The sequence below is a fragment of the Ammospiza caudacuta genome, chromosome 20 (genome assembly GCF_027887145.1).
Source record: "Ammospiza caudacuta isolate bAmmCau1 chromosome 20, bAmmCau1.pri, whole genome shotgun sequence".
In the NCBI taxonomy this organism is placed as follows: Eukaryota; Metazoa; Chordata; class Aves; order Passeriformes; family Passerellidae; genus Ammospiza; species Ammospiza caudacuta.
In genome coordinates, this window is record NC_080612.1 from 10017870 (window position 1) to 10029259 (window position 11390).

The 11390-nt window shown below is 49.8% G+C and overlaps 2 protein-coding genes across 4 annotated transcripts; both read left to right on the forward strand.

Annotated features, from left to right (window-relative positions):
* Positions 1-325: 325 nt before the first annotated feature.
* Positions 326-5295, forward strand: PRR11 (proline rich 11). 3 transcript variants are annotated; one of them, XM_058817955.1, is made up of 10 exons: positions 326-497; positions 1176-1287; positions 1651-1798; positions 1980-2102; positions 2372-2611; positions 3429-3539; positions 4015-4124; positions 4239-4298; positions 4385-4481; positions 4814-5295. In XM_058817955.1, exons 2-10 carry the CDS (start codon positions 1178-1180, stop codon positions 4877-4879), a joined length of 1065 nt encoding a protein of 354 aa, XP_058673938.1. In that variant the 5' UTR covers positions 326-497; positions 1176-1177; the 3' UTR covers positions 4880-5295. The 3 variants fall into 3 exon arrangements, with proteins under 3 accessions (XP_058673938.1, XP_058673939.1, XP_058673940.1); XM_058817956.1 differs by having other exon boundaries at positions 3429-3527; XM_058817957.1 differs by having other exon boundaries at positions 354-501; positions 3429-3527.
* Positions 5296-5695: 400 nt separating this feature from the next.
* Positions 5696-10639, forward strand: SMG8 (SMG8 nonsense mediated mRNA decay factor). Its single transcript, XM_058818050.1, has 4 exons — positions 5696-7544; positions 8288-8433; positions 8817-9692; positions 10210-10639. Exons 1-4 carry the CDS (start codon positions 5696-5698, stop codon positions 10405-10407), a joined length of 3069 nt encoding a protein of 1022 aa, XP_058674033.1. The 3' UTR covers positions 10408-10639.
* Positions 10640-11390: the final 751 nt, after the last annotated feature.

Below are 11390 nucleotides of genomic sequence, written 5' to 3' on the forward strand. Positions count from 1 at the left end.
ATTGGCCCGGAGTGGGCTCCGGCCGTGATTGGCCGGGGCGGGGCGCGCGGTGCTGGCGGGAAGCGTTGCGGGCCGGTCCGCTGCGGCCCTGAGGGGGCGGCGCCGCCGCTCCGCCTCCCCGGTTCTCTCCCGGTCGCGCCGGTAGCCCCGGCGGGGCCGCTCCTCGCCCGGTTCACCCCGCCGGCCTTCCCCAGCCGAGCGCTGCCCGCAGCCGATTGGCGGCACGGAGAGCGCTCGTCCAATGGCGGCGCCGCTCGCCTCAGCGCGGCCGGGCCGGGGCGGGGCAGCGCCGGCCCCTCTCCCGTGAAGCGCGGGCGCGCCTCGGAGCGACAGCCAATCAGCGCGCGGCTTACATGCGGCGCGTGGGGAGGCCGGCAGAGAGCGGCGCTGCCATTGGCTGGGCCCGGCGCGGGGAGCGGTTTGAATCGGCGGCGGCGGGCGCGGAGCGCGGCCCGGGGGACGGGGCGGCCCCGGACACCCCCGGGACACCCCCACAGGTGTGTGCAGGTGTGTGCAGGTGTGTGTGTAGGTGTGAGTGACAGAGAAATCCCCGCTCTCCGTGCGGGATCCCGATGAGCGGGGCTGGGATGTCACCGATCACCGGTCAGGGACCGGCCCGTGCCGCCCCCGGCATCCTTCCGTGTCTTCTCCGTGGCTTTTGTCACCATTCTCCCCAAGCGTCGTTTTCCCCAAATTCAGTGCTTGGCACGCCAGCCTAACGAAAAACTGAACATCCGTTTATTTTTATTGTGCTTTCATATTAATAGTTGCAGCATTTCTATTCAATTGATAACATTTCTAATCACTTTCTTGTATGTTTACACTTGTTTATAGTATTATAAATAATGCTTTTCATGTGTACTTATTTAACTAATTCATATTTTTATTTATAATAACTATTTTTTAATGCTATCTATTATACAAATAGAAAAGGGGAGGAATAAGCCCATATAAAACGGTGCTTTCTGTGTGCAAACACATCCCCATGGATCATATGAAATTAAGGACGTGTTTTCTATCACTGGTCCATGCTAATTCCACCAAGGCAGCTGTGAGTAACCTCTGGCTGCATTTCTGAGGTGCTGCCTGTGCTATTCTCTTTGGTGGCAGCTCTGTCCCAATGTATAATTTGATTTATCTCTCTACACCCATTTGCAATGTGTCTTTTTCCCCAGTAATGGCAAGGTACAAGAAATGCAAACGAAAACGAAGATCCCGAGCCAAATTTCGAGTGGAAAAGAAGAGAAATGCTGCAACCCCCCGGGGCTCAGTTTGTCCCTCTCCACGGTAAGAGGCTCTGCTTGAATTTTGCCTTCTCACCCCATCCCTGGGTTTGTTTTAGCTCCCAATGGCTCATGGAAAAGAGGAAAATATTTGTGCCAAGTCCATGGCACTCCATGGTATCTTTTGGTGTGACCTTGGGGATCTTTTCCAACCTTAATGTTTCTATGATTAATAACCAGGAAAAGCAATTTGAATAAAAAACTATTTCCAATAGGATTTTCCCCCATTCTGTACTGAAATGTATCTTGGCTTTCTGTGATCACATTTGCTCTGTTGTTACCTGCTTGTAATTTCCACAGGATTGGTCACAGTTACTTTATTAAAAGCTGAGATGATAAATGAAATTCTGGCCTTGTTCTGTTGCAGGTCACCAGCTCCTCTCCCTCTGAACTCATCACCAGCCCCAAAGTGCTCCCACTGGCCTTTAGCCTTGCCCAGTGTAAAAAGTGTGGTCAGACCCTTGACAACAGCAGCATCATTTCTTTACTGGTGGTGCCAAAGCAGAGTTACACAGGTAGATCCTTCCTTTGATATTGGATTTTTCTGTTTTAAACAGGGATTAATGCTGTTTACTTAGAGGGAAATATTTCACTGTACCAATTTCTTTTGTTCTGTTAGTACCCCTCCTAAAAATCATGTTGATCTGAAGAAAATCAACACACAAACATACATAATCTGTTTCTTTTTATGCTTAGAGCTTTCAGGTGGTTAAAGACACCATATTTCCATCACAAGTCTACTTAAGGGAACTGAATACCTTCAGGGAGAAGCTGGAGAAGTTGGAAAGTGAATTTGCCAAGCTACAAGGAGCCCTGCAGGTCAGTCTCAGTCCAGCTGGGGCAGGGCAATATTTGTTTGTGTGAGGATCAGGAATTGTGTGAGGATTAGGAATTGTGTTCAGTGCAGATGCACTGAGGTCTGAGCAGCTCCTCAGGGGCATTCTGTGCACCCAGAGCTGCTGCTCCCTCACAGCAGGAGGGTTTATATCTTTATACCTCAGCCTTAGCCAGCACCTTTGTTCTCTAAAATCCCACCTACTTTTTCTGCTGGATTTAATGCTCTCTTTATTTAATTCCGTCGCTTTCAGATGAACAGCGTGGCAGCTTCGCCTTCAGAAAGTTCCCTTTGCCAGAGGTGTCACAAGCCAGTCCTGAGTGCTGCTGTGGGGACACAGATGGATCCTCCACCCTCAGTATCCATGCCTGTGTCCATCCCTCCTCCTCCTCCTCCTCCTCCTCCTCCTCCTCCTCCTCCTCCACCGCCGCTGCCTCCACCCAAACTGCCTCCAGCTCCTCTCCTCCTCCAACGGGGCACAGCCTCTAAACTGGTAGGGAATCAGAGAGTTCCTCTGCTTTTTGTTTCATGCCTGAGTTCCTTTTGGACCTGGATTCCTCAGTGTGGGATCTCAGCACCTCAGGACGGAGGTGCAGAGAGGCTGAGACCACCCTTGGGGGGCTCAGGAGTCCTGGAATGTTGCCAGAAGTGTCTGGTGGCTGGACTTTGATCCTACACAGGAGACGACACCTGTATGAGGACTGGGAAGGTTTCACTGGGTGAATGGTGAAGGGATAAGTTAGTTAAAGTGTAAAACACAGGGTTTAGGATTTTGGTACAGGGGGGTCTAAAGAAGTAAGATGGAGGAATTGGGGCGTGTCCTGTTCTTCTTCTTCTTCTTCTTGGCCTCCATCTTCTGTGGTGATGGTGGCACTTTGGGATTGGTTATTACTAGAAGTGCACCGGTTAATAAGGGTAGAAAGTATTGGGGAAAAATGATAAATATTGTACACGTAACTTCAGGTATAAAGATAAGTGACCGCCCTGGGGGCTCTCAGTGTGCCCATGGCTGGCTGCTGTGCAGACCTCTGTCGGGCTGAAAGAAAATCTTTTAGATAAACAATTAATAAACACCGAGACCGAGACAAGATCAGAAGTCTCTCCTCGTCCTTTGAAGCGCCGGGCTGTCCAAGGCCATCCCTGGGCCTTTCCAGGCTACCTAAACAGCACAGAAAACCTTACAAGCGGCGTCCCTGAGCTATCTCTCTCCGAACATAAATCAGCCGGGAGAAAGTAGAAATTTACACCTCAGCACATCACTCTGTGAGTGCTCAGTCACTTTCCCTTCCTGATTTCCCCTTTGCCTTCAGGCAGCACCAGTGAAAAAGGATGGGCCCGTGCACATCACCCTCAAAGACCTCCTGAATGTTAAACTGAAGAAGACAAACAGCAACCTGAGAATGGACAAGGTAAACTGGAGGGTGAGTCAAGGGAAAATCCACCCTGGAAGTGCTGTATTTCCTGCTTTTTTCTTTTTATAAATTGATTCTCATCCAGACACCCAGTGATAGTTTTAAATGACCATTCTAATTCTGCGCCTGGGCTTTGGAAGGGAAGAAATAAAGTGACAAACTCAAATCTCACCTGGCACTCAGGACAGCTCTGATTTTACATTAAGGCCATGCAGCTTTCTGTTTTATCAGTAGATTTTTGGACTCCTTTTGCCCAGCTGGAACTTTGTTTGCAGAAGAAACACCCCCTGTTTAGGGTTTTGTTTTGTTCTGTTTTTTCCTAAAACTATTTTTATCCAAGGCACGTTCAAATCTTAATAATTCAAAAAAAAGCATGAAAGCCATAAACCACAAAAATCTTTCAGGTTTATTAAATATTAAATGGATTTCAGGGTAGTGAGACCTGAAAGTTTTATTTGGGGTAACATTTCTCTCCTTGCTGTAGGAACAATCACCAGTGAAGCCACGCAGGGCATTAATTACAGTCACAGATCTACAGAGTGTTAATCTGAGACCTAAATCCAGGCCATCACCTCATGCTGCAAAATCTTTAATGTAAGATACTTTATTCCTTGATTAGATATTAGATTCTTCTGTTTTAAACAGTGATTAACACTTTTTACTGAGTGGGAAACATTTCATTGTACCAATTTCTTTTTTTTCTCTTAGTACCTCCCCTAAAAATCAGATTGATCTTCGGAAGCATCTGAAGAAAGTCGATATAGAAAGGTCTGTTCCTTTCTGTTCTCTTTAATTGTTTTTTTAATCTAGAAAAACTAGGGAACTAATCAAAGTAATCATAATTGCCTTTTCAGAAGTCCTGGTGGCACTCCTCTGAATAGCAAAGAAAACACTGAATGTGGCTCTGGGCTGACCCCAATCATGACACGGGCACTGCGGCGCAAGTTTCAGGCAAGTCACTCTGTCCCTCTTCTTGGAATCATAAAAATCACAGAATTCCTACTGATTTAAGGGCTCTGCAGAATGGACATGCCATTTTGGCAGGTTATTTGACAATCCCAAGAGGAAAAATTGCTTTTTTTGGTGGCCAATGGGGTGCCTCAATGCAACTTTCATTGTCATAGTTCCACTTTGCAGAAGAACAAAACGTGAGGGTGAATTGCGTCTTTTATTTTACTGATTTGTTGTGTTGGTTTTAAGGTGCCAGCTAAGAATTGCACTGTTTTATCTCAGTGATAATGAACTCAGATATCCAACTTCTGACCCTTCCCTTCTTTTGACAGATGGCTCACCCAAAGAGTCCCTCTCCTGCACGGCTGAGTGCTGCAAACAGCTTTGATGAAAAGTAAAAAGGAAAGTAGGTTTATGGAGCAATTTTCCATTTGTGGTCAAGAAGACACTTGAATCCCATTTTTATCCCACTCAGGCACATGTATTTGTAAGTAAATGTAGTGCACAGGAAAACAGGGCATTGTGAAACCCTGTAAAGCAGATTGTGCTTTTTATCTCTCTCTAATGTCTCTCAATTTGGTTGCATCTTTATTCATAATGGAAAAAAAATAGGAAGTTGCCCAAGTCTTTTGACACCTGGGTGCTGCTGAAGCAGGGACTGTTATATTCCTAGCACTGGTGCTGCTTGTCATACAAATATGTATTTGCTGAAATTCAGTATTATTATATCTTTTTTTAACAAAAAATAACTTGACGGTATTTGTACACTTTCAAATTAAAAACAACAGTTTAATGCACTAATATCATTAAAGTGGAAAGCTGCAAGCTTCAACAAAAGTTTTGCTTGGAGAGCCTGTGGCTACAAATGTCAGAGGACCTTGTACTGTGTATCACTGCTGGCTGATCGCGATTAAAAGGCTGCACTGCTTAAAGGCGAGGAACTCAAAACTTCCTTCCAAGTCATGGGGTGGGCAGAGGTTGTGCCTGTAACGCGGTTTAGCTCACGATACAACCCAGGACCAGGGCAGAGTGGTGGCACAGCCCTGCCCGGCATCTGGGCACGGTGCCCGCGGTGTTCCCGGCTGTGCGGAGCCGACCCTCGGGAGCGATGGGGACCAGCAGCGATCGCTATGCTGTCACTCCCGGCCGTGCGGATCCCATCCTCGGGGACGATGGGGACCCGTGGCGCTCGCTGCGCTGTCGCTCCGGGAGCGATGCTCGCTGCGCTGTCGCTCCGGGAGCGATGCTCGCTGCGCTGTCACCTCCGCTCGGTCCCGCCCCCCGTGCCCGTGTCCGCGCCCTCCGGGGCGGGGCCGCTCATGCGCGGGGCCGGGGCCGGGGCTCCGCCGCTTCCGGAGCCGGGAGCGGGGCTGGGAGCGATGCCGCTGCCCGGGGCCGGGCCGCCCGGGCCCGTGGGCACGGCCGTGGGGCCCATGAGCCTGCGGGAGCTGCTGCTGGCGGCCGAGGCGGGCGGCGCGGCGGGCGGCGAGGAGGAGGTGTGCGTGGTGGGCATCTTCGGCAAAACCGCGCTGCAGCTCTGCTCCGAGAAGGAGGCCCTGGTGAGCACCGTGTGCGACCGGCAGGTGTTCCCGCTCTTCCCCGAGGAGGATCCCGAGCTGGCGGACGGCGCCGCGGGGCAGGACGGGGACCCGGCCACCAAGGACTACAACCAGCTGCAGGCGTACTACAGCCAGGAGAGCCGCGTGCTGTACCTGGTGCTCACCTCCATCTGCGACACGCCGCAGCTGCTGCGCGCCTGCGGGGACCTGGCGGCCGCCGAGAACAGAGAGGCCGGGCCCGGGCACCCCTCCGGAGGCCCGGCCCCGCTGCCCCACGCCGAGGCGCACGAGTTCTGGAAGCACCAGGAGAAGCTGCACTGCCTGAGCCTCCTGTACCTGTTCTCCGTGTGCCACATCTTGCTGCTGGTGCATCCCACCTGCTCCTTCGACATCACCTACGACCGCGTGTTCAGGGCGCTGGATGGGCTGCGGCAGAAGGTGCTGCCCTCGCTGAAAGCTGCTATCAAGGACTGTCCTGTCGGCAAGGAGTGGAAGCTCAACTGCAGGCCATGCCCTCCACGCCTCCTCTTCCTCTTCCAGCTCAACGGGGCTCTGAAGGTGGATCCGCTGCCAAGCAGGGGTCAGGACCCCTGTGGTCACCTGGAAAAGCCACCCCCCAAGAAGCATTCCCCCAAGAGGAGGCTGCAGCACGCTCTGGAGGATCAGATCTACCGCATCTTCCGCAAGAGCCGCGTGCTGACCAACCAGAGCATCAACTGCCTGTTCACCGTGCCCGCCAACCAGGCGTTCGTGTACATTGTGGCTGGAGGGCCCCAGGATGGAGATGATCCCGTGGCCATGCTTCTCGACCAGCTCCGGAGCAACTGCACCATGAGGGAGACTGACTCGCTGCTGGCTCCCACCCTGTCGGGACCCAGGAGGTATCAGATGATGAGGCACGGCCGGCAGCAGCTCTCCTTCCACGCAGAGAGCAGCAGCTCCAGCTCCAGCTCCTCTGGGCAGCTCGTGGACTGCACCCTCAAGGAGTTCTTGTGGCAGCACGTGGAGCTGGTGCTCAGCAAGAAGGGCTTTGAAGACAGCGTGGGGAGGAACCCGCAGCCCTCTCACTTTGAGCTCCCAACCTACCAGAAGTGGGTGGCAGCTGCTCTAAAACTCTATGAAGTGACCATTGAAGGCAAGGACGATGACCCCACCTGTGGCGAGCTGAGCTCAAAAATCATGAGCAGCATCAAAGTTTTGGAGGGCTACTTAGACATAGACACCAAGTTCTCCGAAAACCGTTGCCAGAAGGCTCTGCCCATGGCCCACAGCGCCTACCAGTCCAACCTGCCCCACAATTACACCATGACAGTGCACAAGAACCAGCTGGCCCAGGCCCTGCGCGTGTACAGCCAGCACGCCCGGGGCCCAGCCTTCCACAAATACGCCATGCAGCTCAACGAGGACTGCTACAAGTTCTGGAGCAACGGGCACCAGCTCTGCGAGGAGCGGAGCTTGACGGACCAGCACTGCGTGCACAAGTTCCATCTGCTCCCCAAAGCAGGTAAAGGTGCTCACTCGTGCTTTGGTTTCATGGTTCAGTTTTGTATCTGTGTTAAAATGTCTTAGGCTGAAAGTACTGGCTCTGAAGTGTTGTGGGAGGTGAAAGTTTGCAGCTTTAAAGCGAGGTGTTCAAGGACTGGGTGTGGCACTCGGTGCTGTGCTCCGATTGACAAGGTGGTGACCAGGCAAAGGTTGGACTCGGTCATCTCAGAGGTCTTTTCCACTCCAGATGATTCTGTGATCATCTCTACAGTGGGATCATAGCAGAGCTGATGCGCAGGTTTCCTTTATGCTGAGTTTAGGAGCCAGTCCGCTGTTAGTAGCAACTCTTACTCTGATTTTCTGATTTTAGTAGTAACTCTGATTCTGTCTTAGCAGCTAAAAGCAATTACACTGGAGTCCTCCTAATGAGAGGAGTGTAAGAACAAAATTCTCTAAAAAGCATAAGCATCCCCCTTTGCTTTAAATGACCTGGTTGATCAGGGAGTCAAAACTGACTTCTGCAAGTTTATTGCAGGCAGAAGAACTTTGAGCCTTCAGGAAGAGGTTGTAAAAACAAATAAGATTTGGTTTAGTGGTAAAACCTCCACTGGAACTTTGCAATATTAAAAGTGGGAAAGGGAGGAGTTGCTTGACAAACATTTTGTATTTGTGTATAGCAGGGAGGGAGCAATGGATGAAGGGAATAAAGAAAGTTGTGAATGGTGAGCAATTTGCCCAAGGTCTGATTGATTTTGCTTTTAGGGGAAAAGCCAGAAGCAGACAGAAATCCCCCAATTCTGTACCACAACAGCCGGGCTCGTTCCACTGGTGCCTGTAACTGTGGAAGGAAACAAGCTCCTCGGGAGGACCCCTTTGATATCAAAGCAGCCAATTATGACTTTTACCAGGTAATTCAGGTCTCTTGGTGCTTCCAGCAGTGCTTTTGTTCCAGCTGCAGAGTCTGTATCCTGAAGTGACCACAGGTTTCCTCTTAACCTTACCGACTTTTTGCTTGGGGGAGACATTTCTGGGAGCAGAAATGGGCTGACCAGGATGGGCAGTTCCAGTCTTTACCACACACACAGGAGCACCAGTTTATGCAGCTGTTTACACTTTGAATATGTTGGTCCATGTGAATTCTAAATAATCAGGTCTGTGGGCCGTGTTCCCATCGCTGCTTTGGTTCTCACGTGGTGCAAACCTCTTGTATCTTAATTGTAGCTGCTGGATGTTGTGACTCTGAGCTCCCTCATCTCAGGGTGGACACTAAACCACCTTTTCTTTCTCGCAGCTGCTGGAAGAGAAGTGCTGTGGGAAACTGGAGCACATCAACTTCCCCATATTCCAGCCAAGCACACCTGACCCAGCGCCTGCTCGGGACGAGGCATCGCCCGCCCCTCCGGAGGGCGAGATGGAGAAACTCAAAGAGAAGGAGCCTCAGACTCAGGGAGAGAGCACAGGCCTGAGCTTAGCCCTGAGCCTGGGCCAGTCCACGGGCAGCCTGGGCACCTACCCACCCGATGCCCAGGGTGCAGGGGACAACGCAGAGAGCCACGGGCAGAGCGGGGACTCCAAGGGCGAGAAGAGGCCGAGCCTGGTGGATCGCCAGGCGTCCACTGTCGAGTACCTGCCCGGGATGCTCCATTCCAACTGCCCCAAAGGCCTTCTGCCCAAATTCTCCAGCTGGTCACTGGTCAAGCTGGGGCCTGCTAAGGCTTACAACTTCCACACAGGCTTAGATCAACAGGGTTTTATCCCGGGGACAAACTATTTAATGCCTTGGGACATTGTCATCAGGACCAGAACTGAAGATGAAGGAGACTTAGACACCAATTCCTGGCCTGCTCCCAACAAGGCTGTTCCTGGGAAAAGGAGCGCCGTGGTGATGGGGAGAGGCCGGCGCAGGGACGACATCGCTCGGGCTTTTGTGGGCTTTGAGTATGAAGATGCACGAGGGAGGAGGTTCATGTGCTCGGGGCCTGACAAGGTGATGAAGGTGATGGGAGGGGGGCCGAAGGAGTCGGCCCTGAAAGCCCTCAACTCCGACATGCCCCTGTACATCCTGTCCTCGACGCAGGGACGCGGCCTCAAGCCCCACTACGCCCAGTTCATGAGGCTCTTCGTGGTGGTTCCTGATGCTCCTCTGCAGATCACCCTGACCCCTCAGGTAGGGAGTGCAGAGGGAATCTGGGAGCAGCAGAGGCACGGCTGGTTGGGGAAACATTAATTAAAACGGTGCCAAGAAACTCCAACTCAAACCAACTTCAGCCCAGACACTTGTTTCCCAAGTATCTGTTACATAAGCGCTTGTGATTTCTTACACTTTAAATTTATACTTTGTATAAAGTAAATATACAAAAATATTTTACCAAGGATGAGTTATTGGCATTCCCTGCTATTAAAAAAAAAAAAAAAAAAAAAAAGCTAACAGTGACTCTTTAAGAATACTTTGTCATTTTAAATGTCATGGAGAAAAGCAGTGACTCATTGCTCAATTATTATTAGTAGTTACAATTTGAATTTAAGACTTGAAAAAATGTAGGTTTTCCTAGTTGGAGAATTCTTCACCATTTCTTCTATTTTTCTTTCAATACACATTTGAAAAAAAACTCCATTTGCATTCTATTACTTTTTAAGGTAGTAATGATGCTTGATTACCTATTCACGTTTCCTTTTGCCTTTAGGTTCAGCCAGGACCACCACCCTGCCCTATATTTTACCCCGAGAAGCAGGAAATCACCCTTCCCTCTGATGGACTCTGGGTGCTGAGGTTTCCCTACGCCTACGTGACAGAGCGGGGGCCCTGCTTCCCTCCCAAAGAAAGCCAACAGTTAATGAGCTACAAGGTTCTCCGAGGAATCCTGAAAGCAATCACACAATGAGAATGGTTTTGGGTATCTCTGTTTGAGTTTAAGAAGGCTGCCTTCAATCCACCTCGTGGGTTTTGGTTACCCAACTGTTGTCACTGCAATTGTGTGAAGCCCCCACTGTATTTCACTGGAATGCGGTGAGATTGGAAATAAAGTTGATATCAAAGCAGGAAAAGGGATCTGAGACATGTGAATTTTCCATTTATTAAGTGTTCATTTGTAAAAAATAAAAGCTGGTTTTCGTAAAGTGCTGATCTTGTATTACTAAATGTTTTGATGACAGTGCTTTTCCCCATCCTGTATTTTATATACCTGTTTAGGAATATTAAAAAATTAGCACTGCCTGAAATCAAGAGTTTACTTTGTCATATTGAGGCAATGATGAACAAAATATTTCTCTGAACAAGCTGTTTGTATGTAAATTATGTTTTTAATGTGATGATAGGAGAAGTAATTTTGTCTTAAAAAAAAAAAAGATACTGCAGTTCTGATGTATATTAACAGCAAAGCCAGAAACTGTGCTCACCTGTATCAAGTGACTCTCAGTGCCAAAAAATCAGCCACAGTAAATCGACTTTTAACTGAGGTAAGATGGAAGGCTGTATGCCGAGACCTAATTTAATTTCTAGAATATTTGTTTCTAATTAGCATGCACACAAAATTTAATTTGCCAGTTTGCTATAGTATGGTAATTACACTGCATGACCGGAGCTGAGACCTGGTTTCTGCTCAGAATACGACATCTGTGAGGGGCTGGCTGAGGAAAAGAGGAAAAGACATCTCTTCATATGGAATACAACATTAGGGCTGCGGTTAGATGGTCTTTAAAGATCTTTTCCAAGTATTTCATGATTCTGTGATCTCTCAGGGGCTGGATGTGGGAAATGTCATATTCCTTCCATTTGGAATATGACATCGCTGAGGGGATGGATGAAGAAAACACATCCCTGCATTCGGAATGTGATATCTCTGAGGGGTTGGGCGTGGAAAATGCA

Excerpts from the sequence above, each read along its gene's own strand:
- PRR11 (XM_058817957.1), top strand. The coding sequence starts at position 354 with ATGCGGCGCGTGGGGAGGCCGGCAGAGAGCGGCGCTGCCATTGGCTGG. Across the intron at positions 2,612-3,428 it reads GGGGCACAGCCTCTAAACTG|GCAGCACCAGTGAAAAAGGA; the intron begins GTAGGGAATCAG and ends CTTTGCCTTCAG. Across the intron at positions 4,299-4,384 it reads AAGAAAGTCGATATAGAAAG|AAGTCCTGGTGGCACTCCTC; the intron begins GTCTGTTCCTTT and ends TTGCCTTTTCAG.
- SMG8 (XM_058818050.1), top strand. The coding sequence starts at position 5,696 with ATGCTCGCTGCGCTGTCGCTCCGGGAGCGATGCTCGCTGCGCTGTCAC. Across the intron at positions 7,545-8,287 it reads CCATCTGCTCCCCAAAGCAG|GGGAAAAGCCAGAAGCAGAC; the intron begins GTAAAGGTGCTC and ends TTTTGCTTTTAG. Across the intron at positions 9,693-10,209 it reads AGATCACCCTGACCCCTCAG|GTTCAGCCAGGACCACCACC; the intron begins GTAGGGAGTGCA and ends TTTTGCCTTTAG.